The 27049-nt window shown below is 43.0% G+C and overlaps 1 protein-coding gene across 2 annotated transcripts; it reads right to left on the bottom strand.

Moving 5' to 3' along the window:
* Positions 1-379: 379 nt before the first annotated feature.
* On the bottom strand, positions 380-2545 carry FZD10 (frizzled class receptor 10). Of its 2 annotated transcripts, XM_018576488.1 has the most exons (3): positions 2001-2545; positions 1089-1961; positions 380-1028 (listed from the first exon to the last, which is right to left on the bottom strand). In XM_018576488.1, the coding sequence occupies exons 1-3, from the start codon at positions 2533-2535 to the stop codon at positions 784-786; spliced, it is 1653 nt and encodes a 550-aa protein (XP_018431990.1). In that variant the 5' UTR covers positions 2536-2545; the 3' UTR covers positions 380-783. The 2 variants fall into 2 exon arrangements, with proteins under 2 accessions (XP_018431990.1, XP_018431989.1); XM_018576487.1 differs by having other exon boundaries at positions 380-2545.
* Positions 2546-27049: the final 24504 nt, after the last annotated feature.

Genomic DNA, 27049 nt, shown 5'->3' with positions numbered 1-27049 from the left:
GCCACCACCAGAAGGAACAGTGTCAGCATGAATTCAGAGATGATTTGAGCTTCTACAGCTGAGTGATACACAAATAAGATAGATTTTTGTTAATAGTTACGGTACTTGAATGCATTTTTAAGATATAACTCCTGAGATTAGTGCCACTTTAAGCTGGCCACACACATTACAATCTGACACTGCAACCTTTACATTTACCAACCACCGGTTAGTGCAAGGGCCCAATGGACTGACTGCAATTTGAATCATCTGTTTGGAAGATCCTTCCACTGCATAGTTGTTGGTTAGTTTAAAGCAGTAGAGTCAGAATTTATTATGTGTGTCCAGCTTTAGAGAGAGCTTGGAAGCTCATCTGCTAGTGGGTACAAGTGCAGACCGGGTCGGGTTAATTGGAAATTCATTTCATCCAAATATCCCCTTAATCTGGCCGAGTCTTTGAAGCACACTGAGTTTTGTAGAACTGACCAACAACTTGACTCCATAGACTAAACTACCCCTCTTACTTTCTGGACATCACTAAGCAAAACTAGTAATCTTCAACCTAATTACCATTACACATATTATCAAACACATTAGTACTGTAGGAGACCATTCAACCTAATGTCCCTTGTAGCCAGGCAAATCTATTTATCCACAGGATAAATAAAACGTAAGTTCTATTTACGTCTTCTGTAAAGTTATTTTACCTTGGCTTGCTGCATTGTGGTGACTAAGACACAAAGTTCAGAGCTGGGTTTGCTAGACTGTGCAATTTCTAATGAGCAGTCCCCTTGCCCACCCATATCATACACAGGTTGGAGGCTGTAAGGCTGATTCATACTTTCCGTGGTGGATTTTTTGTGGGTGTTGAGTTTTTTTGTAGATTCCTGTACTTGTAATGACACTGGCAGGTTTCCGCCTGCTCCTTTTCTTTAATCGCTTGCTGAAAACATTCTGCCAAGACTGTAAGGTTTTAGAAGTCCATATCCACATCCCGCTAGTGATACCCACCACTAACAACATGAATATTTTCACCATGAATATTTCTACTGCTGGGATAGAGTTCGTCATGGTGCAGTCTAAGGTCTTAGTCTGAGTGTTCATCTTACACTTATCCTGCGTGGCTAGTATTTTCCAGTAGTCCATGTTTAGTCGCTCGTAAAAGTAGCAAGCAATGACACAGGTGGCAGGAACAGTGTACAGGACAGAGAAGACCCCAATTCTGACCATGAGTTTCTCTAGCTTGTCAGTATTCTCCCCTCCTGTTTTCATCACCTTCCTGATATGAAAGAGGGCCACAAACCCAGATAGGATGAACGAGGTGCCTATAATGAGGTAGCATGCTAAGGGAATAAGTACAAAACCCGTCAGGGCATTGACATCCATGCTCCCCACATAACAGACCCCAGTCAGTTCATCCCCAGCCACTCTCCTCATCACTAAGATCATGATGGTCTTCACAGCTGGGATAGCCCAAGCAGCTAGATGGAAATAACTGCTGTTCGCTTCGATAGCTTCATGTCCCCATTTCTTCCCAGCAGCCAAAAACCATGTCAGCGTTAAAATGACCCACCATAGAGAGCTCGCCATGCCGAAGTAATAGAGGATGAGAAACACTATGGTGCAGCCCGTGCTTTCCAGGCCCTCCTGGATAACATAAAGTTGACCGCTGTCCCTGTCACAAGCTATACTGTCAGCTCCAGCAAACAGACGGATGATGTATCCCACCGAGTACACACAGAAGCACATGGACAGAAAAATGATAGGCCTCTCTGGGTATTTGAAGCGCTGGGGGTCTATAAGGAAAGTGAGGACGGTGAAAGCACTGGAGAAGAAGCACAGTATGGACCAGATAGCAATCCAGATGAAGGCAAACTTCTTGTCATCCTTGCTCCAATACACATCAACTCCAGATGTACACAGAGGGGCACAAGACGCACTCTTCTCCACATGGTGAAACTTTCCGGAGTTCTCGCAGGTCACTCTGCTGGGAATATCCTTAGGCAGCAGCTCATGGCCACTATTCGGTCTTGGCCTGAATATAGGAGGCAGCATACTTGACCCTCTGGGAGCCTCATCGGATCCATTATTTGGGGCTTCCATGCACAAGTAATTGGGGTCATTCTTATTAGGCAGCTTGCTGCAGTCCAGAGAGTCCGGCCACTTAAAATTAAACTGCTCCATGATAGGGGAACACTTGAGCCTGGCCTGCTCACACATCACCCTGCAGGCTGGGATAGGGGTAGACACCTGCTCGGTGCACATGGGAGCATACAAGGAGCACAGGAAGAACTTCAGATGACTATGACAGCCGTACTCCACCAGTGGGGCGAACTCGTGCAGCTGGATGGCTGCCTCCCTCTGGTTCTCATGTCCCATCAGGTTGGGCATCCTGGTCATGTTGTAGCCGATGTCCTTACACATAGGGATCTCAATGGCTTGGCATTTGCCTTCTCCAGTCCGATCGGTGTCTATGGAGCTGATCCCAGAGCAGTGGCAAGCTCCCAGTAACAGTAGCAGTGTCGATCTGATGACGAACTCAGCTGGAATATCCATGCCTGCAGATGACAGGAGAAGGATCGGTCACAGGCTGGGGTAATACAGTGTGCCAGTGAGATTCAGAGCTGCATCCTTGTCTCTGCAGATGGATTGAGAAGATCGGCTCCCTTACTCCAGGGGTGATCAGTAGTGCCCCCCCAGTGGTGACATGTCTAGAGCTCTCCGTGCCCCGATCTGCCTCCTTCCTTCCTGCCGGGTGTATGTGCTGCACAACAAGCAATCGGAGTGATGCAGACACTCCTCGTCACTCCTCTTTCTGGAGCCACAGCAGCTGTGTATAGGGGGTTGTGTCCCGGGATGAGAAGAAAAAAAAAAAACCTGTTGGAGATCCGCCTTGCATACGACATCTACTTTGCATGAGAAAGGTGAAGCTGACACGTTGATTAGTTTGCAATGGGTCGGAACGGCTGGAGCCCTCCAGAGGGACCCCCGCACAGAGCTGTCACAACCCTCGGCTTCTCCAACTAGTCCTCTACCCAGGTTTATGGCCACAGACAGCGCAGGGGGCTTAGAAAACCTTTGTTCTCTAATGACACTTGGATCCTTTCAACTTTACTTGGACACTCATTGCATGTTTTCCTTTAAGCTGGCTATACACGGTTACAGTTCAGTTTAATAAATGTGTTCAGTTTTTAAATAGTTAATGGGGTCAATCATGCCGTGCTCAATTTCAACCATAATCAATTCTTATAGTGTAGCGCTAGATTATAAACTCATAGCTAATTGTGATGATAAAACATTAAACATCCTTAACAAAGTGCATAAAATATAAACTATACATCTTCACATGAATGTTATAACCAAATCACAGTGCACATTATATGTGATCTCCCACTATATTCTTACATCCAACCTCTTAAAAATGCGTTCAAGTATCTTATCTATTAAAGAGATACTAAACTCAGGATTTAAATCCTAAGAATGCATTCAGGTACCTTAATTATTAACAAAAATGTATCTTATTTGTGTATCACTTGGCAGTAGATCCTCAAATAATCTCTAAATTGGTGCTGACACTCAGGGGCGTCCCCAGGGTGGTGTCATCCGGAGGATCTTTGTGATGGACGCCGGCAAAGAGAGGAGGGGACGCTCACCCGGCAGGTTAAGGTATGCTGACGGGTCCTCTTCTCTCTCGTGCAACTGTTGGTCTCTTGGTCCATGACAGGGTGCCCGACTTTTCAGATGGGGTGACACCAAAATGACTGTTAGTCATTTTGGTGTCACCCCCTCTGATGGTGTCCTCCGGTGCAGGCCGCACCACCCGCATCCCCCTTGTGACGCCACTGCTGACACTGTCCTTCCTTCTGGAGGGTGGTTACTTTTGTTCCCCATGGTCCCTGTGTGTGTTGTAAAGTAGCCACCGCTCCAAGCTCACTCCCGTGATGGACTACAATCTTACATTTATTTAAGTCGTAGTCTATCATGGGAGAGAGCTTGGAGCACTTTACCCTTGCAGTATGGGGTAGCCCCACTGCAAGGGTCATTTTGTTTTGTTTTGTTCTGGAGTTGTTCTTTTACAAAGTGCATAAAATATAAACTATAAATCTTCATATGCACACATGCACATTATAACCAAATCACGGTGCAAATTAGATATGATCTCCCACTATATTCTTACATTCAACCTGAATGAATTTAACTCAATTCCACAATCCAGTGCAAAATTTTCTATGCAGTCTCTCAATGTGTTATTCCATCAAGTCTCAATCAAATAATGTCAATTTGTGTCCAATTTCTTATAATACAATTCATACAAAACAATCGCTTCCAGGCCAGCTTTTATTCTGTGTTCTCCTTAAAAATCTGTGCCCCATCCGCGATGTTCTCCACCTCAAATTAGAATGCTAGTCACTTTATATGAAGGACCCAGACTGATTGAGGACAGGTCAGCAAACTCCAGAATCCTCCTTGTCCTACTCCCCAGCAGTGTGAAACATAAGTATATATAACTATAATGTTGAGCGTAGTGATGAGAAAAATTGAAGGGCAGGATGGAATGTGAACAGTGAATGTGGTTTTTGTTTGGGAAGATCCATTCGTTCTGATATCAAATATTAAAATCAAACGGCTTTCATCAAGTCTCTGATGGCATTATCAAATGTTCTGATGAGATTTTTTTGTATTAAAATCGATAAGTGTATGATCAGCTTTCGGATAAAGTTGGCCATACACAGTTAAGCTGGTCACACATAGAGTGATTTTTGGCCATTTCTTGATGAAGCGGCTAAAATTCGCTCAATGCCTCTTACTTAACATCCTTCGATAACAAAATCGAAGGAGCCAGGGGAGAATTCTTGGTCGAGCAGTGTAGCCAGATGGACCAGATCAGAAGCCCAATGCTACTTTATGGGCAGCCGGATCTAAACAGGCGGGCATCTGTTGACATGAAGTTACCCCTGGCTCTGGTTCCTGATCTCGCCAGATCGTGGGTAATCTGATGTAAATGAAAACTTGCATCTGATTTCTCCTAGACCAACATGGGGTCCGGCAATTTCAGTTTTTCCTCCACCACAAGATGGAGAAAAAAAAATGGCTGGACACGGAACTGACATCAGTGACACCTGTTCCAATGAGCAGGGGATCCGAGCACAGGGCCTCAGAATTATGTTCAAACGTTCATCAGATGCCATCACTGGGGCTGATTTACTAAAGGAAAATAGACTCTTCACTTTGCAAGGGGAGGTTCCTTTAGCTTAAGATAGCCATACACTGTTAGCCCTGTGGGACTGAACAAAAAAAATTCTTGATTGCCCCATTAATGCTAAACAGCCAGGATGAGGGAATCCCCCACCCGAGCGGTCTATTGTATTCTGACAGTGGTGGTTGTGCCATTGCTAGGATCCACAAAGAGTGACTGCAGCTGATTGGCTACACTCAATGTTTGCCCTAGATTTTTTAGACTGGCTTCCTCCACAAAAGTTGATTGAAAGACAGAGGTGGGGGGTGGGGTTGGGAGTGCGGTCCTGACAGGGTTGAATTTTAGCCGAGTCGGCAGGATTCAGTCGAAATTCAACCAGTGTATGGCCAGCTTTAGGAAATGTGGTGAAAAATGTATTTGCAGAGAACACCCAATCACATGCAAGGAAAATAAAAGAAAAATTATATTTTTGCATGCAAATGATTGATTGATAGAAGACAGCAGAGCCTCACCTCACTCACGGAAGTGAACCGGCTATTTGCCTTTACTAAATCAACCCCATTGGGGGGCATGCCTGCAAAACTAATTATGCCAGGACAGATCTACCCCAGTCAGATTGGAAAAGTAAAAGTCCAAAGGCAAACATCGAAAAACAACATGGTACTGTTTGTGACACTGACATAGCATACTGCACACTAGTTTTAATACATTTAGGGGTACCGTACATTTTAAATCTCTCAGTTTGCTTGTTTGCTTACCCCGTTGTTTTTATTCCATATGTAATGGCACATCTGATGTACAGACAGTGGACCGAGAGTAGGGCAGGCCTAGTAGGGCATCATCAGGGGCCGGCTGCCTAAACCCAGAAGAGACAACCAGCTCCCGATGATATCAGGGAAAAAGGAGGTGGCGCAGGACCCAGTATGAGGCAGTAGAATGAGGATTGCAGCAGGACAGCCCTGGATTTGCTTGGCAGGTGAGTATGTGAATTGAGGACAACCCGGCATTAGATAAGAGGGCTGCGTGAGGACCCTCTTAAATCACCTATGTATTTCTAGACTAATTGGTTACTAGGGGCACCAGTTTATGAAAGATGAAGGAAACGGGAAAATCTGTTGACTATGGCATCTAAATGGGTTCCATGAATAAGGAATATTATTGGTTACTATGACTTGCAATTCTTTTAATCCATTTGTCTCTGCTGCAGGTTTAATACATCAGAAGCATGTTTTAGATATGAAACCTGATTAGCTGCTATGACACAAACTTCACTTTCACTCCAACTTTCATGAAACAACTCCATGGAGAGCAACAATTTGAGCCGATATACTTGAAAACGTAGAAATTGTAACTCATTCATGAACTTTATCCAGTTATCTATGTGCTGAGATGCTATTATCCTTTTCAGATCTGAATGGGGCTGCCTAGGAGGCAGCAGGGTACTTTCTGGGAGAGGGGGCTTTAACTGCCCTACTGACCCAGTCTCTGAAGGTGGCTTCATCTATCAAAGATGAGCTTTAGAAAGTTCACAGTTGCAGTTTCTCAGCCCCCGGAGCACAACTGAATGACTTTACTCGATTATCATACTGGAGTGCAGGGGATAGGCTGATCATTTGACAAAGGCTCGTCTCCAATATTCAGGCTCCTCCTGATGATACCCCCTCAAGGAGGAAAGCTGTTGGTTTTCTTGATAATCAGTGTCATAGATGATGCAAGGGTGAACAAACAGACTCCAATCTGAAGAGCTGCTGTTTGCATGTGAAAAAGAAGATGTTGTCAGTGTTTATCTAGATTGAAGGGGAGGCCCTGCCCTTGCCACAGATCAGTCACATTGCCCCAACGCTTATCAGCAACATCACTGGGACAAACATCAACCTTTCCTGTTCAAAGCCACCCATTTGTAGTTAAAACTAATCTCACATGTTAATCTTCATTATCTAGCAATCTGACACTGGTCACTTTGATTCGCAGGATATACACCCATTTTTATAACCCAGCTCCCTGATAAAAGACTCACTAGACAAAATATCTAAGACAAGACTGCTAGTCCATTAAAAGCCAGCCAGATGGCAGGTTGATTAATTATACATCACATTTATACATGTAAAAAAACAGCATGTTTAGTTGTTTATAGGCAATATCAGCTTTATAAAATAGACAGTATAATCCTTTTAGAACAGAAGGTATTTACATGTCTCATTCAATCACATATCCCCAAAATACGAGGATTATTCCTCATTTCAAGACAGTGGGCAGAGCCATGCAAATCATTCCTTTACGTCCCTTCGGTCACATGCACATCCAGAATTGCTGGTGTACAGTGCAAATATATCCTAATATTATAGAACCATTAGTTTAGAATAAATGGCTCTATAATATTAGGATATATTTGAACTGTACACAAGTAATTCTGGACGTGCATGTGTGTGCAGGGTTGCTCAGTGTCAAGTCATCTGCGTTTTCCTGGCTATAGATATCAGATAACTTTTTGTTAAGATTTGGATAGGTGAAGTGGTGAGGAGTTAGAACCACTGCCAGGATTCTAATTGCTCTCTGTGTCCCCATTAGTGATATTCACACTCTCTAACTGTACTGATCACCAGTATCACTGGGAATAAAAGTAAAAATAAGTCCAAAATGTGTCTTTGGCACTAGAACAGAAGGTAAAATCATCCAATGGGGACACTTATTCCTGTGACAGCTATAAAGATATACTTTAACCGCTTGAAGACCAGGTGTTTACACCCCCTTCCTGTCAAGGCCATTTTTCAGTATTAAGCACTGCGGTACTTTGACTGACATTTTTTCCGTCATGCAACGCTGTATTGAAATGAATTTTATAACATTTTGGGGGACAGATAGAGCTTTCTTTTGGCGGTATTTAGGAAAAGGTTAGTTCAGCTTCTCACAAAAAATGACAATTAAACTAACTGAGAACAACCTCTCCAGTCCACGCTCCACTGAACTACTGTAGCCATCATCTCGTGCCCCCCACGCCAGCCGGTGTATTGGTCCACGCATTGTATAATGTCACTGCACAGCCCAGAAGGCCTCATAGCAACATAATGTTTGTAATGGCATAAGGGTGCTGCCATGTGAGTGCACTAACCAATGAGAATCTCTTCTGATCCTTCTTTCTTCCTAGATGGTGTCCTGGAAGGAAGAAGGGATTCCTGTGATCGCTTGCCATTCGCAGGGCCGGATTTACTCTCCCTGCTGCCCCAGGGCCAGGTCCTGTGATGCGCCCCATCCTCCCCCCCTCGCCGATTTCACATGTAAACGAAAAATCGGCTGCCTCACTCTACATTCAGTCCTGCTTGTACAAAGCAGGACTGAATGTAGAGAGGGCAACTTCCCCACAAGGACGCCCCTGGCCTCGGTGGCCTTGTGGGGAATCCGGGTCTGATTATGGGGTCTATTCACTAAGCTGCCGTAGGCAGCTGAGTGAATGACCGACCTAAAGCGAAGTGAGCCGAACGCTGTTCGGCTATTCACTTCAGGCTGTAGAGTGAGGCAGCCGTACATCGGGTGGCTTTGCGTGGCTTCGAAGTGCAGAAGGAGTTCGACTCAGCCGATCCAACATTTGGATCGGCTAAGCCGAACCTTCGGCAGTCTACTCGCTGCTGTTCGGTCTATTCTCATAGATGCCGAACAGCAGTGAGTGAATAGCCGAATGCCACTGAGCGGCATTTGGCTCGGCTGTTCTGCTCGCTCCCTCTGTGGGACTGAGCAGAACAGAAAAATAGTTTTTAAAAAAAAGAAAACGATTGTGCAGAGCTAGCAATGACAGCTAGCTCCGCCCAACAGTTTTCTATTGGCCGGCGGTTCTGCTGCCGTCAAAAAAAGAAAAAAAAAGATTTGCCCATAGAAATGCATTGCTAGATTCCTATTGGCTATTTCAATTTGCAATAACCAATAGCAAACTAGCTATTGTACCCGCCCCCTGCTGCTGTCAATCACTAGTGGGGACCTGATGGAGAACTGCAGCAGAGGGCGGGTGCAAAAGCTAGTTTGCTATTGGCTATTGCAGTTTCGGCTTTCACCTCGGCTCAGGCGAGCCGAAGCATATGCCTGAGCCGCCAGGCTGACTTCGGGAGCTGTATGGGCTATTGTGAATAGCCCGTACAGCAGCCCTTCGGTTGGGGGTCCTGGGGCCGAAGCTAGCGAAGGATCGGCCGAAGCTACGGCTAGATCATTCGGCTGCTTCGTGAATAGACCCCTATGTTGCTGCCCAACTTCCGGGCTTTACAGTGACATTTTAAAGTGAATGAAACCTCTATACCAGCTGGTGTGTATTATTTATGTGCTGTAAGTTAGGAAGTGTTGTGTATGCTTGTATGAGCTAGGTGTACTTACTTATACACTGGGCAGACACTGTTGGCCTTGTCTTGGGAAACAACAGACATCGTCCGGGAAAATCCAACCCATTGAACGGATTCTTTGTTTTAGATTTATATGTACACATCGTATAGTATTAACAGTCATGTGATCATCCCTAAATTAATGCTGCACTAAAGATCTAGGGCCCTGGTTCCCAACCTGCAGCCCAGGGGGCCACAGCCCCCATTTGACCCTTATTGTGCAGCCCTCGGAGCCTCTGCACATAATAGTCTGTGTTTTTGACATACCTAGGTGCTTGCTCAAGCCAGTAAAGGAAAATATTCTTTAAAGTGACACTAATCTCAGGAGTGAAACCTTAAAAATACATTCAAGTTCCTTAACTATTAACAAAAATGTATCTTATTTGTGTATCACTCGGCTGTAGATCCTCAAATCATCTGTGAATTGGTGCTGACACTCTCCTTTCTTCTGGAGGGTGGCTACTTTTGTTCCCCATGGTCCCTGTGTGTGTGTTGTAAAGTAGTTACCGTTCCAAGCTCATTCCTGCGATGGACTACAATCTCATGTTTAGTTTACTCATTTGTATTGAGATTCCAGTATTTAAATGGTTTGATTTATTTCTTTTACACGGTCTTACCTTTTCTCTTCTGTCCATCTCTTTTCTCTTTAATACTGTTAAATATCAAATGTAAGGGGCCTGTAGGGAGTATAAATGAAAAAGCACTTATTTGTAAAGGATCTGTAATCTCTAGCAATCTCGTGTATATGTCTTTAAGCTAAGGCCGTCTCCTGAAGTATGTCCTCAGCCTTCAAAAACTCCTATAGCATGTTTGGTAATGCATGGGCTCTGACAATCTCTTATCTTCAGCCCTGACCATCTCTGGTACCATGTACACAGTCTCTGACCATATCTGTTTGGTTCAAAACCAAAAAAGAAAGCAACGACCAGCGCCAAAAGAACCCTCCTGTGGCCCCAGAAAAATTCCCTGGAATCCAGCACAGCTGCCCGTTACAGATAATGAATCCTGAACACTGCATAAAAACATAAGAAAACACCCGGCGCCTGACCTGGTGCAATAATTAATTTTAATAATAAACTATAAAATACAATATGATATACTCACAAAGGGAGTAAAAAATGAACATCAAATGGACTGGTAGTCAACAATAGATAAACTGCTGTGGAGATGAATGATCCAGGAGCTCTTCTGAACAGCAGAGTCACGCTACCTCTTGCTAAACGCGTTTTCGGGGACACTCCCCCTTCTTCAGAGCTCATTACATGTCTGCCATCCCTGGCAGCTTTCGGTAGCATTACATTTACTGATTATTATATACAGCCCTTTGGCCATTTTAGGGGCCACAATTGAGGCCCCTTATATCAAGAGAGTTGACTACTGCTGACTTAGGCGCATGTTTATAAAGCAGTGAATGTGACTTTCGCCAAACATTAATTAGTAGTGAATAAGTAATTGAAAACACAGGCACCAGCAATAGTCACCTGCAGTGAATGTGTGTTGGATGTCGCATTCACTGCTTATGAATATACCCCTATCCTATCCAATGTATATTTTGTCATTGGATATTTTTGGTTATACGCAGGTTCAGATATGGGGATGATTGCAGCTAAATATGTATTTAATTATTACAAAAGCAGACCTAGGCAGGCAGGATTATATCTTTCTTCTCATGGTCACCCCCTTCTGAGTAGAGACATAAAGGAGATAGACACACAGCAAAGTGGGGCAACCCTGTGTACCTAACACAAGAGAGAGAGGGGGCTGGATGGCTGAAGCTTTGCTGCGTGTGGGATTTAAGATGAGCCGCTCCATGCAGCAGCCTGACTCCCCGCTGCTAGCCTTGGCTGCAGCCTGCCACCCCCCTCTGGCAAATGTTATGGAGAATTGGGGGGAATTTTATGGTTGCCTTTAGTATGTCTTTTGTCTTCTTTGAAGAATGACTTTGGACATTTTATTTACATATTTAAGCACGGATGAAAGCAGAAAAAGAAAGCATTTGCTTTGTTGTGGGAATAGCGATATGTTTAAATGAATGGGAAATCTTATTAGACCTTATACACTTCTAGTGCCGGGATTTGATTTCTTTCTTTTTTTAATGGAAGTTTGTAATTAAACAGGAATCCTCTAATAGCGTCGTAGAGCCATGATGCGCATTCTCCCACTCATAAATATTTGAAAGTCTGACATTAATTGTTTATACCTCTAGGCCCTGAAAATATAACTCGCAATGAGACAAAATATTTTACTGATTGAATTTTTAATGAAGAATGTAAAAATGTAAACCGTTGCTAAATATTTTGTAGATATAATACGGCAGCAGCATGCAGTGTTGTTCCCAGAACACAAGCAGACAGACACAAGTAACTAGAATGCTTTAATATGGCTGGGTATTTGGTAAAGTAGGTCATATGAAGCACCAGTGGTTGGTATGGCTTACACCACAGAGTTCAGTTTAGATTGGAATAGGTGGGGTTACATAATAAAGTAATACAGCTTTGAGGGGATTGATCAAAACTGGAGCAGACAAAACCTGGAGCAGTTGCCCAAAGGCAACCAATCAGCTTCTCTCTTCAGTTTGTTCAGTTCAGATTTGAAAATTAAAAAGAGAAGCTGACTGGTTGCCATGTACAGCTGCTCAAGATATTGTCTGCTCCAGTTTTGATCAATTCCCCTCCTTATACTGAGAGATCAAAGCTGATTGCTTGCCCTGAGCAATTGCTCCCGATTCTGTCTTCTTTAGTTTCTGTAAATTCCCCCCATTGTGTTCCAGTATCTTAGTTTTCAGCTTCGGAACACAAAAAGGGGGTATTTGTCAAAACTGGAGCAAACATAATCTGGAGCAGTTGCCCATAGTAACCAATCGGCTTCACTATTTAGTTTGTTGTTAAGCTTTGAAAATGAGAAATGGAAGCTGACTGGTTGCCATGCACAGCTGCTCCAGTTTTGAAATATCCCCTTAAAGAACAACTCTGGGCAGAATAAAACTTAACCCTTGCAGTGGGGCTACACCCCAACTGCAAGGGTTAAGTGCTCACTTTGGTCTAGGATGTAAAAAAATAAATATAAATATATATACTCATCTGTATCTCGGTCCCACCTGGTTGCTAGACCGGTCCCTGCTCCAGAAGGGTAATGTCCCTCGGCTCCAGCATAGTACACTGCATTAGAAGTGACGACTCATGGGTCATTAGAGCGCTGGAGCAGAGGGCGAGAGAGGCTGCCGGGACTGGTGTAGAAGCCAAGTGGGACCGAGATATGGGTGAGTATATCTGTTTTTTCATTTCCACCCTAGACCGGGGTGGGCAACTCTGGCCCTCCAGCTGTGCCTTAGCTACAACTCCCAACATACCTCTGCCTCTGGAAGTCATGCCTGTAACTGTCAGTCTTGCAAAGCCTCGTGAGGGCCGGAGTTGCCAAACACTGCAAGGGTTAAGTTTTATTCTGCCTTGAGTTCTTCTTTAAAGAGTGTTCTTCCCTTATCAAACCTAAAATATAACATTAGCAATATGAGACATTAATTTAGCACACCGTAAAAAGTAATACTATCACCTAACTCCAACCCAGATAGCAAGGATAACTTGCTACAAACTTGTGGCGGGGGGAAATTGTAATTTTGTTAACTTGCTGCACACATTCCTGGCAACTTGTAGACTTGCAGAACACTCGCAGCACAAGTTCTAGTTGACACTTTTTGAATTTGTAGCAAATTTGCTTGGCAAGTCTACAGCAAGAGTCCTGCAGGTCTTAGCAAGAGCTCTGCAAGCTCGTTGGTCTGGAGACTTGCAATGCAGACTTGATGTAATTGTGCAACAAAATTGTGAAGCTTGGCAAGTCTGCAATAGTTTAGCAAGTCATTTTCAAACTGGCAGCACAATTTCTTGCTATCTGGGAAGTTAACCCCTAAACTTAAAGGGTTATTAAACCCTGAGTGTGTTTTTGCATATATCTACTTCTAGAAAGCAGAAGATATATGCAAAAACATTTTAAAAAAAAAACCTTTTATAAAGGGTTAATACTAGGGATGCACCGATACCGATGCTAGTATCGGTATCAGTGCCGATACCGAGTATTTGGGCGAGTACTCTACTCGCCTAAATGCTTCGATGCCTAGCCCGATACTTCCTGCATCAGGAAGCCGGGCAGCGCGTCATTGCACACTGCCCGGCTTCCTGATTTGCCGGTAAGCCGGCTCCATGCTCCCTGGTCACTAATGACGCTCTGCCCGGCATTCTGATCGGCCAGGAAGCTGGCCAATCAGGAAGCCGGGCGCCATGTAATGACGCGGAGCCCTGCTTTCTGATTGGACGGGAAGCCGGCTTCATGCTCCCTCGTCATGTCATGACGAGGGAGCATGGAGCCGGCCAATCAGGAAGCAGGGCGCTGCGGCTTTACATGGCACCCAGCTTCCATGATTGGCCAGCAAGCCGGCTCCATGCTTTCTCGTCACATAGTGACGAGCTTCCTCGGGAAGCCGTGTGGCGAGTCTTTACACGCTGCTCGTGATCACACGGCTGGCTCCGCCCAGCTGTCATTTGCGTGGAGATCGGTCAGCTGTCACTACGGCTCAGCCGAGCTGAAGCATATGGGTCGGCTCAGCCGCTTGGCTGCCTTCGGCTGCTGTACGGGACTGAAATGTAGGACTCAGGCGGCCATAGCGAGCCAAAGGCTCAGCCGAAGCTATGGCTGGATCCTTCGGCTCTTTAGTGAATAGCCCTCTTAGTGATCCTGCTGCTGGCGATTTAAAGTAACCCTAATCCTCAGACAATACTATGAACATGGCAAAAATAAAACTATTTTAATACTAGCGACAATACTCCTATTAAAGTTGCCCATACATGGATCACATTTTGGCTGATTCTTGCTATATAAGGAAAAATTTGATCTGCAGCCAATCAGCTGTAGTCACTGTTCGGGTAACCTGGCAGCAGCAGGCGTCAGCTCTCCGAATACAATAGCTGGCAAGAGAGAGTCACCTAACCACGCTGTTTAGTGTGGATGGGGGATTCCTGTGTTTTTTCTCGTTCATCCCACAGTCTATGGCTGGCTTTGGTTGAGAATGTGCGCAATTAAAGTAAATCAAAGCTAAATCAGTAATATCTCATATAAGCCTTATAATATTAATGTATTTACAAAATAACCATTTTAAATTCTGCTTATACTGCTTATATTAATGATCCTGCCAAGAAGGTCCTTGTTCAGAAGCTTCCTGGGTGACAATGTTCTATCCCTGTCTCCCCATGTGTGCTCCTGTGTTGTCACTCACACCCCTAATGCAAACTACATGCCTTGCCAACGCATATTATGCAGGTATGTGCCACCGTTGTTACTGTTAGGAAGTCATCCAGAGCAGTGATAGGCAGCTGGTTCTGGAGTGAGTGCATGTAGACAAGGAATGGCTGGAAAATGCTGGAAGAGATCAGCAGCACTGAGATGGCAATTGTTGATGATTCACAGTGCTTTACCAACCTAATGTAATTCAGTTAAACTGACTACAGTAACTATAAGTGTTGCATGGTCTTGTTATTACATACAAACATCTTCTAACGTGTTAATCTCTTTATGGCTGAAGACTAGTTGTTCATTTTCACGGGGTTAGTCTATAATTAAAGAGGAACTTCACCCAGCTTGGGGAAATGTACGCAGCTTCATCTACTGTTGGCACTGCCTTTTAGAAATTCCATATTTACCAGCCCAAGTCCAGCGCTGTCTTCCATGCAGCCGATTCTTCTCAGGTTTTCTGATCTTCTCTGCCGCCATCTTGGATTTGGGAACGAACTGGGACTTCCTGATGGTTAACAGCCGGCCCCCTACTTCACAAGCGCCAGATCAGGACTGCAGGGAGACTGACATGTAGCCTTCTGTAATGAGTGACGTTATCCCCAGAAGCAGCGGGCAGAGAAGGGGGTGACAGAGAGGACATTATTTTCACTTAAGGGAGAAATCAAGATGTGGGAGCGAGTTCCCCAACACAAAAAAAATTATTGTGTAAGAGGCTGAAGGAGGAGGATAAGTGTGACTGTAAATTTTGGGTGAAGATCCAGGAACTAAAAAGTATGAATATGCATTTTACCTACTGATTTTGTTGGTGAGACATGAGACAAGCAAGAGGGGGCAAAAATGTCACGTATGGGAGTCAGCCAGATGTTGGCTAGCTGACCATTCTCAGGGAAAGAGGGGACACTGATTTCTAGACATGTTAGTATTATTATACAGAGTATGGTGAGAAGGGACTAAAGCAATCAAAAAGCCCTCCAACCGAATTTAAACCAGAAAGTATTCACATGTCTCATTCATCACATATGTCAAAAAAAAGATGAATATTTCTCAATTCAGGACAGTGGACGGAGTCATGCCAGATGTACATCCAGAAACGCTAGTGAATAGTTCAACTATAGCATATAGTAATTGATTCCAAACTGCCTACAGCTGTTTCATGTTTTTTTTGGCTATCATCAGTGTAGTGTGTGGAAACCATGGCTTCTATGGAGTAGGGTTCGTCACCCAATGGGACAGCATATCCATACAGGTTATGGAAGAGGCCTAAAGCAATCAAAAAGTTCTCACATTAATCAGTGCGTAGCACAGTAAAGAAGAAGTAAGAAGGCATTCACATGTCCTATCCCATCACATAGCCCAAAAATGAGGATGTGTCCTCATTTCATGAAGGTGGACAGAGCCATACCAACTTTTGCTTTACATGCCATCAGCCAGATGTACATCCAGAGTTTCTGGTGTATCATGCAAATATAGCCAAATATTGGAGAGCCACTTATTCCAATCTGCATACAACTCTATCATTAATTTTGTCCATCATCGGTACAGTGCATGTAAACCATGGCTTCTATGGAGGAAGGTTTGGGACCCAATGGGATAGTATAACCATACAGGTTATTGTGAGAAAGAACCTTTTAGAAAACTGTCTTGTCTGTGAGTAATGTCCACACTATCTTGATTCTCCTACCCCATACCCTATTAATAAGCATGAATATATTTGGTTGTGCCAAACATTGATGTTTTTATTTCTTCTGGAAGACTGTGGGCTCTGAGGGTGGTCGGATAGTGCCTAGACCTCTGGCCACCCTTTCATGTCTATAGACACCTTTAGTTACAGATAGGAAGCATAGAGCAAGCTGTTTTGTGTTCAATGTCTGTTACAGACAGTATACATTTACACTCTAATAGTAAGAATCCTCTAAGAAGAGATCACTAACACACCCCCAGCTCTCCCCAGAAGAAATATGGTGACACTTCCACATTACCAGGAAAGTAAATCACTGCTTTGTAAAGTTACAAGTTCATTAAAACTGTCAGAGTCAGGAAAAAATATTGGTTGGCAATTTTCACAAGAGGCTCTCTTGTTACTAGACAAACAATTTGTGCTATACATTACATGACTCCCTCAGTATAATATATAGAGCATTGCTCACGGTTAAGCTTCTGCGCTTTAATGATCAGATTATATAACAATTATTTTAGCAGATGGGTCATCTGTGGCAATAGGTGACTGATCATCTCTTGCTTGCACTGAAACAAAATGAATAGTGCAGCATGAAAAGACTGAATTATTTGTTGCCATGATAAAGACTAGGACACCAGGAACCTTGGGGTATTCTAAAAACGTTGCTTGGCTGTCATGCCAGTTCTTTGTCTTTCAAAGGATCTGCATCACTGCATAGTAAAAGCTATATTTCCTGGCATGAGTAAAAGTGTAAATTGTAAAGAAGAGTCTGTGATCCAGAAGGTGACATACACCTCATTGCACTGTAATATTAGTTACCCAGCAAATTTTAAATAAACTTTTTTTCTCAACAACAAAAACAGTTGCATGCAGCTCTGGATAAAGACCAATAAAGATGGTAACTATTTTGCAAAATTGCCTATGACACCAATTCTTTACTTCCACCTCTCCCCAGGCACTGGTGATGTAGCCCTGACCTCCCAGCTGACTCCTATGTCATCTGTGACATCCCAGGAGCTCTTGCAACTAAACTGCAAGATCTTGCGAGATTGCACGAAATGTGGTGAGATCTGGGGGGAAAACTCCATTGTTTATATGTTGCAGTGGCACTACTGTAGTGTAATGCCGCTCACATTACATTACAATTGAACACAATGCCAGATCTTATACAGAGAAGGCATGAGATCTGATGCTGATGTCACAGGTGGGCCAGCACAAAAACGGAAGAAGAAGATGGCCACTGATGATGTCTACAACTAAGATGGCAGCATGGGTTTGGAGGAGAAAAAGAAGAGGTAAATTAGCTTGTGGCAATATGGAAGTAAAGTGGGCAAGTTAAAGGGTTTCTAAACCCTCCATTTTTTTTTGCCTATATGTATTGCTAGCAAGCAGTAGATATATGCAAAAAGTTTTTTTTTAAAAACAAAACGCTTTAACAGCGTACCCCGTTATCGCCGCGCGCTCCCACCCGAAAACTGCTCGGGCGGCCGAAAGCACTTTGGGGCGGGCGCATGCGCAGTTCGGATTTTCAGCCGGTTGCCGACAAACGTCAGGTGGTCATAATAATCTGGCCACTCAGTGTATATAAGGCTAGCAAGCAGTAGATATATGCAAAAAGTTTTTTTTTAAAAACAAAACGCTTTAACAGCGTACCCCGTTATCGCCGCGCGCTCCCACCCGAAAACTGCTCGGGCGGCCGAAAGCACTTTGGGGCGGGCGCATGCGCAGTTCGGATTTTCAGCCGGGAGACGAGCAGAGACACAAGGTAAGTCTATTGACGCATGCACTCGCATGCAGACACCATGGGATCGGAAGTGCCTGCAGGGACAGAGGAGTCAGCGCTGGATCGGAGATGTATGCGATGTACAACAGGGGTAGAGCAACTCCAACCCTCTAGCTGTGCATTAACTACAAATCCCAGCATGCCTGTGGGAGTCATGCCTGTAACTGTCAGTCTTACAATGCCTCATTGGACTTGTAGTTTCACAACAGTTGGAGGGCCAGAGTTGCCCACCCCTGACCTTAGTGACCTATAGATTACAGCACAGTGCTGCCAAGCTAACAGATGAAGTTTTTTAATTGGACGAGATTACATCATCAGTGAGCCTTTACTATCCAATCACAACATTGACCAAGCTTTGTTGCTTTGACTGTGGCAGAGAAAAGCAAAATGGTCAGGAGTAGGACCTCATATGGTGACTGGAAGAGGTGTATGGATCAGAAAACTGGCTAAACCATCTTTTGGCAGATAGACACTTTATACATTTGATTTCTTGTTCAGTTGTTTTATGGGATTAAGTTATCACATGGAACATGGGAATGACATATGATTCAGAGAATTGATTGTGCAATGTCCTACTGTATACAAAAGATTGCAAGTAATAAAAGTTTTTGTCTGAGAAGGAGTTTTGTGTTTTTCTTTTTTTTTTAGAACACTATAAAACATTTGCAAAATTCAAAAAGACATAAGTATTTCACTTTTATATGTTTATAAATAACTTATCCAACGGTATCATAATTATACAGAATATGTGTTTGCCATTCAACTCTGTATTAAGCTATTTGTTTAGACCTTTGTCCTCATTAAACACCTGAGCACTTGGTCACGAGTTTCCCGATGCTTGACAATGTTCATCATGGAAAATCCCATTATTTTCGATGGTGCCACACCTGTATGTTGTGTTGCTTGTAGCTTGAAAAAGAACATGAGTTTTTTGGGGGGCAGAATCGTGTATCTTTGGCCCTAAAGACTTCAATGGGAGCTTCTGAAACATGCATGCAATTTCACGCTTAACAACCATCTCCTCTTCCTAGTAGCTAGCTTTCCATTGGCTAAAACAAAAATGCTCAGGCCTGAAAAACATGAGAAAAGACATGGAAAAACGCACAAAAAACCTTTTGAGATCGCCTAGAAATACTCACGCTCCAGTGTGAATGAGGGCTTAGAGTAGCACTGTCCATTATTTGTGACGTATGTGTTTAACTATAAGTTTATATATTTCTAAACAATTCATTTAACACTATCCACAGCAAAGTCTTTCAAGGTTGTACGTTCTATTAATACCTTTCAGCATTACCTACCTTGTATTCTGCTAGGTGTTTGTTAGGTATAAGACTTTGGCTTAAACAACCATGTTGCCTCCAATACTTGGCAGGTGTCCCTAGGGTTAGCATATTTTCCCATAACTGTAAATGTTCATTTAAACAGGGAACAGTAACTGTTTCCTTCTTTTGCCTTTGCCTGGTCCTGCTTTTAATTTCAGTATGCCACCAACAATGTGAAAGAGTACTACCAGTAATACACTTCTTTTGGGAAACAGTAACATTACATATTCTTCAGTAGAATGTTCAGTGGGAATGATTCGTGTTGTGTGGTTTTAACGTCTTTTACTGAGGTGCAGTGCATGTTATAGGAAATGCCCTTGCAGGAATAAAACGGAAAAGCATTATAATTGACATTGTGTCCTTCATTCTAAAATATAAGCCCTCTTCAAAGAAATAGGAAAGAATGTTTATGTCATTAACAGCAGAGGGTCACGTGCTGGTTACTTTCATCTAGGTATTTGATATCCCAGGAGACCCTCAGATATGATTCATTTTCCTCTGTATGGAAATACATTGGGACACACATATATAAACTAACATCCCTCCATATGCTCATTACATATGCAGGCTCTGCTTCCTGCTCTCCAATGGTACACAATAGTTGTGTTTTACTGCTTCATCTCACATAGTCTACTCTATGGGGTCTGTTTATCAATGCTTTCACCCAGTTTCACATAAGGTTTAATGAGAAAAATAGATGAATCTTGGGTGAAAAAAATAAATAAAAAACAGGCTAAGTCAGGCCACTCATGCAAAGAAAAGCTCACACTGTGTGGCTGATATCTTATATCAGCAACTGTTAAAGCATATCTGAACCCCCAAAAAATTTAGTATATTGCAGCTTACCAGTCCAGATGTGGCAGTTGCATTTGTTTTCTTTTTTAAGTTCTCTTACTTTATTTTCACTTGGGGATCCTCCCAATAACACACTTCCTATTCTAGGGTGAAAACGCCTACTTCCTGTATTTTATTAATAGAGGAATAGTGTTATCATCCTAGGCGGAACACTTGGTTTGTACTACACACACCTCACCCTCTCCTTGTTTTCAATGCATAGGTAAGAGGTGTACCATAGTTCACAGAAGATAACTGGTAAAGCTGATAACACTGTGTGAACACACTCGATTTCTATCAGGATCAACAGGTATTTTTCTGTATTTGCAGAAAATGTTCTTAGCCTGAACAAAAAAGACAAAACTGCAGCCATCATATCTAAAGACTGGTTAGCTGCAGTATAATAGGTCCTGTTCCTGGGCTTAGGTACACTTTAATTATTGAGTTCAAGTAATATTACATCCTTGGGTATAAAATAATGTTTGCATGTGTATATATATATATATATATATTTTTTTTGGTTTGTTTATAAATGTTATTTTTGATATAATCCCGCTTTTTTCGTACATTTTTAAAATCATCCTCCACTCTGTGCAGCACTTCCCACAACTTCCGGTTCCACACTAAAAAAGCTGGTGTAGGGACTACATGTCCTATAAGTCCTTGGGGCAAGGAGGTAGGTCACATGTCCTCTTTATATCCGACCCCCCTGTGCCACATGTGCATATTGAGCACAGGGAACTTGCATGCTGCGGTGGCTCAATAAAGACACTCGTGGTGATGGAAGCCAGCACAACAAAGGAAGTTTAGTTAAAGGATATTAAAAAATGTCCGGGTATTCAGACAGCCATGGGTGCAAGTGCCTGAATAAAATAGCTGGCAGGGGAAATTCCTCCATCCACGCTGTTTAGTGTGGATGGAGGAATCTATTAGATTTCAGCCGAACAAGAGAAATCTATGCATGTATGGCTAACCATAGATATACTTTAAGAGGATTGCAAGATTGTAATAAATGTCACCTAGGTGAATCCTTACTTTACTGATATACACAAAAAGATAAAACAAGACACTTAAAGCACGTACTAAAACACATTTGAGATGTAATCAAAAGTGAAGCTCAGCCTGTATGAATACAGTTCTCTTCATTATTTCATCATCAATAATTTCTTATACTACACAAGTTTTAAATATCAAAGTTCTTCTGCGAGTCAGACTGTGTATCCAGATGTTTTTTTCTTCTCTTTGATAGCTATAAATGGTAATCCTAATATTTTCAGAATTAGCAGTTTTATCCCCTTTCTGGCCAGAGTGTCCCAGGTTGCTAAGAGCTGGGCAGGGAGATGTGTAAGGGCAACCTGGGACACTCTGGCTGGCGTCGCGTCTAGCTCCTAGCAACCAGTGATGTCACTGATTGCTAGAAGCTGTGTGGGACACCTGCCAAACAACAAGCAGAGGGTCCATCCCACGCCCCCCTCCACCAGAGAGTTTAATCCTCCCTCCCTCCCCCACCTGTGCCGCCTCAGGGGGCAAAAAGGCTAGGACCACCACTGAGTATAGCTGATTTCTATGTCCCCCAACATAGGCCAGTGGTGACTCCAGGACACCCACAGAGGGCCATTATTTTAATAACTTTTGCTTGATTTGAACGTTGGATCAAAGAAGAAGCCTTTGGATAGGTTGTCAATTTTTAATCATTTTTGATGTGGTTATAGTAGGTCTTGTGCAATTAAATGGTGTTTTTTTGAACATGGAAACAATTCACCAGATTGACCATATCAATGAAGCCAGTGATAATATCATACATAGTTTGAATTGAATCCAACAAAACAGCAAACATGTTTAGCACCATTTAAAGACAACAATCACAGATAGGACAGAAAGTTCCTCTTGAATCTATAGAAAAATTTATAGCCATCATCAGTACTGACAATATGATTTACTAAAGGCAAATAGGCGGTTCACTTTGCAAGAGAATTTGCACTTTTCAGGTGACGTTTTCCCTTTTGTTTAGTTAATGTGGTGAAAGCTCACTTTGCAAAGAATACCCAGGTCGGCCTTGCTTCACCTCACTCACTAAGCTAAGTGAAAACTTTATGTGCAAAGTGCAAATTTACTTGTGTATAAGCCTATTTCCCTTTAGTAAATCAACCCCTATGACTCATGTGGCCTAGTAGATCGTGTTTATTAAATGTGCCAGAAATAAAAATCTCTGCGTTGCCCACAGCAACTGATCAACTTCCAAATGCTATTTTCAAGGTTAGGCTATAAACTAACAGGAATAATCTAGGAGAAACTGCAAATAGAAGATACGTATAATGTTATTTCAAGTCTGATAAATAAAACAGAGCAATGAAGTGGTAATATGTGGGAATGCTGTTCTCCAGTAGTGCTGGCACATACATAATAGTCCTCCTGTAGCAGATATTAAGTTTCTGCAGGAGGTAGCGAAGGAATGACACACCAGCATGGAAGCACGAGGACACTAAGGTCATGAAATGGATGGTTGACCTGTACCATGCTGCTTCTCATACAATTTAGCTGGTCACTTTAATGGCGCTTCCCTTGAAATGTGGTTTGAAATATTACCAAAGGTTCTGCGGGGTGCATTAGTGTGAATTGCAAATCAGAACATTTCTCTAATCCCTCTTTCATAGGCTGGCTTTGGATCAGTGGAGTCTTAGGGACTCCCCACTGCTTCTGGCTCAGGAGGAACCATTCACTAGTGCAGCTTCACTCCTCTCTTCCCACACTCCCAAAAACAATGCCACAGACAGACACCCTCCAACTAAATTAGATTAAACTCCCTCTCTTCCACAGCACATTAGCCTTTTCACTGCCCAGAATGTATTATTCCTTCTCTGTATACTGTATGTTACCTTCCTGGTGCCTGCAAGTGTGGCAGCAATGCCTGCTTCTGTATGACATGTCCTCATATTTCCAAGGCGCAATACGAGCTGTAATGTCTGTGTAATGTGTTAATTATGTGTGCTTAACGGCTGTTGGCCAAACAAACATCAGATGGAATTCAGCAGCTTCCAACACCATTTGAGCTGTAGTGTGAACCAACTTCAATTTAAAATGTACATTTGTATTCTTCTCTTAGAATGAAAGTAAATCTTGTCTGTATGACTGTCCAGCCATCTGTTTGTCTGCTCATGTCTATTTTGCATATCATTCAATGAAAGGTTTTTTTTTTCCTCAGACCATGCATTTATATCGAACCAACAGCTAATGTCCAGTCCAATCACCATCTAGGATAGGTGTTATCTATAAGGCAAGAGTTACCCTGAGAGAAACGTAAGCGTTTGGTGTAGATCCCAGGGATCTTCCAGCATGATGTAAGATATCTGCAATGTAAGGCTCATTCCAGTTAGGATAGGCGTTAACTATAAGGCAAGAGTTACCCTGAGAGAAACGTATGCGTTTGGTGTAGATCCCAGGCATCTTCCAGCATGATGTAAAATATCTGCAATTTAAGGCTCATTCCAGTTTACTATAGACAAACATATAATCTGTCATCACAGATGGCTTGTTGGTCGGGCAGTTGCAGCTTCAAGCATCTACCACGGTAATTGGTGAGTTAGACAATATCTGGGCATCCTGTCTCAAATCTCGTCTCACAAGATGTATTTTACCTTGTGCTAATTGTGATAGGTTAGGAATGAGTGTTTATGAGCTTTTTTTTGAGTTCCAGCTGTCAGAAGCAGGCTGTCGGCCGGCCAATGGCCGGCCGCTCGGCTAGCTTCGTCTTTCAGCACGGCTCAGCGCTCGACTGAGCCGCTCGGCCGTGATCGGGAGCTGTACGGGCTATTGTGAATAGCCCGTACAGCACCCCCTCGGTTCTCCTGAACCGAAGGGGTCCTGGGGCCGAAGCTAGCCGAAGGATCGGCCGAAGCTACGGTCAGATCCTTCGGCAGCTTTGTGAATAGACCCCTAAATAGCATCTATTGCTTTGATTTTCCAGAAAAATGAACTGTTTTTAAGAGCACAAAATACTGTTTTATACAATAATTTAAAGGTCTATGTGTGAATCCATTTCCTCAGCAATTGTTACTAGAATGTTAATTTCTTTGCCTAATCTCATATCATCTTGCCAAGTGCCGAAAGGTTCCACTCCTAAAGTAAATGGTTTCCCTCTCATTGCTATTTATTGGCGCTCTTCTGCTCTGTAGGAAAATAAATGTCTTTATTGTCCATTGACAGACACAGGCATGTGGTAAATTCTTAGATATTTGGGTTATACTGCTGCCTTCGGGAGGTTGGGACAGTGGTAAACCAAGCAAAACTGTCATGCCTCAGTTTTTTGCTAGTGTCCTAGGAGGTTGGACACCTTTTCCTCAGCTCTAGCCTTTTTATTTTTTTCTTTAATAAATACTGTGTACATCATAGATAATTTTTCTTTCAGTGAATTCAATCCAAAAAAAACAAACACTGCTTGAGCCAGTCTATACACAGCAGCAGCACAGCAGCAGCACAGCAGCAGCACAGCAGCAGTATTTTCAGCAACACATTTGAAGGCCATAAACCATACCTAGTTGGACTGGAAAATTGTGGGGTTACAATTGTGGAATGTGACCTTTGGGCACTACACTCTCCATTGTGGTCCATTCCAGACTTCTGTGTGCTGTATTAGTCGCATAGCGCTCTCCAGGTTCAGAGCCATGGCACATCCTTTAGTGTGACCTAGTCTAATGCAGTGAGTAGGCCTTTGGAAATGGTAAGGCTAATCTGTAATGCGGCCTTCGGGCACTGGGCTCTGCATAGTGGAGCTTTCCAAACCTCTGCGGACCCCTCAGAGACTGGGTCACACCAGAGGCTGTGCCATGCCTCTGGACCTCGACCATAGAGAGCTCTCCAGGTCCAAAGCCATGGCACAGCCTCTGGTGTGACCCAGTCTCTGAGGGGTCACAACAGAGGCCAGTTGTTAGTAAGGCCAGTCAGGCTGAAGCACTGGTAGCTAACTCAGAGTTGGTTCCATTGGGTGCTATTTTTTAAACATTCCTGCCATCACCATCTTACAGCTGTAATAGTTAATGGCTTAGAGAACCAAGCGATGACATCAAATGTGCACACTCTTCCTGCAGCTGCTCCTGCTTTTGAAGTGCTTGTAAATTGCCAAAGTGACTTGGTCAGCTCTGGCAGCGTACACTCCTCTGTAGCATCAGCTACTCAGGTTTGTGAGTACACAAAGCCTTGCCTCACTATGGTTCTAGTTGTTTGTTTCTTTACAATGCAACTTACCGCAGCGCTGAATACTGAAAAATGGCCTGGATGGGAAGGGGGTTTAACACCGCGGATGTCAACTGGTTAAAAAGACACACACAGGACATCTTCATTGGAGTCCTATATAGCTCTGCAGTGTGAGGCTGAGTTAAAGGTTTAGGCCGGGGGTTGTACTTTGTATTCTGAAAATCGAATGTTAACGTATGCTAATGGATTCGGTGTGAATGGGGCCTAAAGAAATACTGTGCTGGGCAATATAAATGTGTTTGATCTCGATTAATTTTTTGATAAAAGTGTAAGCATTTAATACTAATTTGAGCATAAACTTTTGGCTGAGCTAAATGTCTTGTGGTAACAGCTCCTAGACAGGCCTTTAGTATTAAATGTTTAAAAAGGCTGACAGTTTTTTTTATTTTTTTTTATGAGTAGACAAATCATGATGGAAGAAAATAAAAACATTTTAAAAGATGTCCTATACTATTTAAAAAAACCTTAATGGACTGATGATCACCTATCGGTAATGTAACTAAAGCAGAAGGTCTGCACCAGGCACACATGGCTGATATTGAAAGGATATGCATTCATTTTGAAGAAACAGGAGCTGTAGGAGGTGCACATGTTAAGAGCTCATTATGCAGGCACCGCTCAAAGGATTTCTCTGAACTGCTGTAACATGTTACATTTGGCTTTTAATGTTGCAGTTTTAACAGAAGCAGAATCAGCACAGGGAAAACTCAAGGCACTATTTATTTTTCTACACTGGCAGTTATTTTTAATTAATTACTTTTAATGGACATTAGGCTTCAAACGGCTCTAACTGTCAACATGATAAGGCCACATGGTGCAACCAGGACTGTCATCTACCTGAAGAAAACTACGATGTTGCTAATTAGGAAGAAAGAGGCCAACTGATGATTGGATTGAAAGTCGCACAAGATGTAGGTGGCTTCTTCGGAGAGGTCCACTTTTTGACATGTTCAGCTTAGTCTAGGCTTTGCTGCTGCTAACAGAAACACTTGCAACCTAATGTAGGACAACCAGGTTCTCCAGACAGGCTAGGATAGCATTCATGCCATGGCTGTCATGCAGAGACGTGCCGAGGAATGTTTAGTAATAAGGTGAAATGACAAGATAATTGGGATATAATTATGTACTCAGTGTTGGTAGGATCTGGAAGCATGAATGAATTAGCTTTGGGTTAAACCTAAAGAAGAAATAGCCTGTAGAAAAAAACTACAGTGAGTAGTTATATCATCACTGATCTATATAGAGTAGTGTGATGTCACATCTCTAAGAAAAATCTCCCTTTAATCTGGGAAGCAGAGGCACAGATATACGATAGGCATAAGCATGCTGTGTTTTCAGCATCATGCAACCATAATTAAATTTTCC

This window comes from Nanorana parkeri, unplaced genomic scaffold (genome assembly GCF_000935625.1).
Source record: "Nanorana parkeri isolate BGI_ZX_2015 unplaced genomic scaffold, ASM93562v1 scaffold68, whole genome shotgun sequence".
NCBI classification, from domain to species: domain Eukaryota; kingdom Metazoa; phylum Chordata; class Amphibia; order Anura; family Dicroglossidae; genus Nanorana; species Nanorana parkeri.
Note: the sequence above shows the minus strand (reverse complement) of the source record. Positions and strands in the feature narration are given on the sequence as shown.

Bases quoted from the DNA above. Each gene is read 5' to 3' on its own strand.
- FZD10 (XM_018576487.1), bottom strand. From the start codon at position 2,535: ATGGATATTCCAGCTGAGTTCGTCATCAGATCGACACTGCTACTGTTA.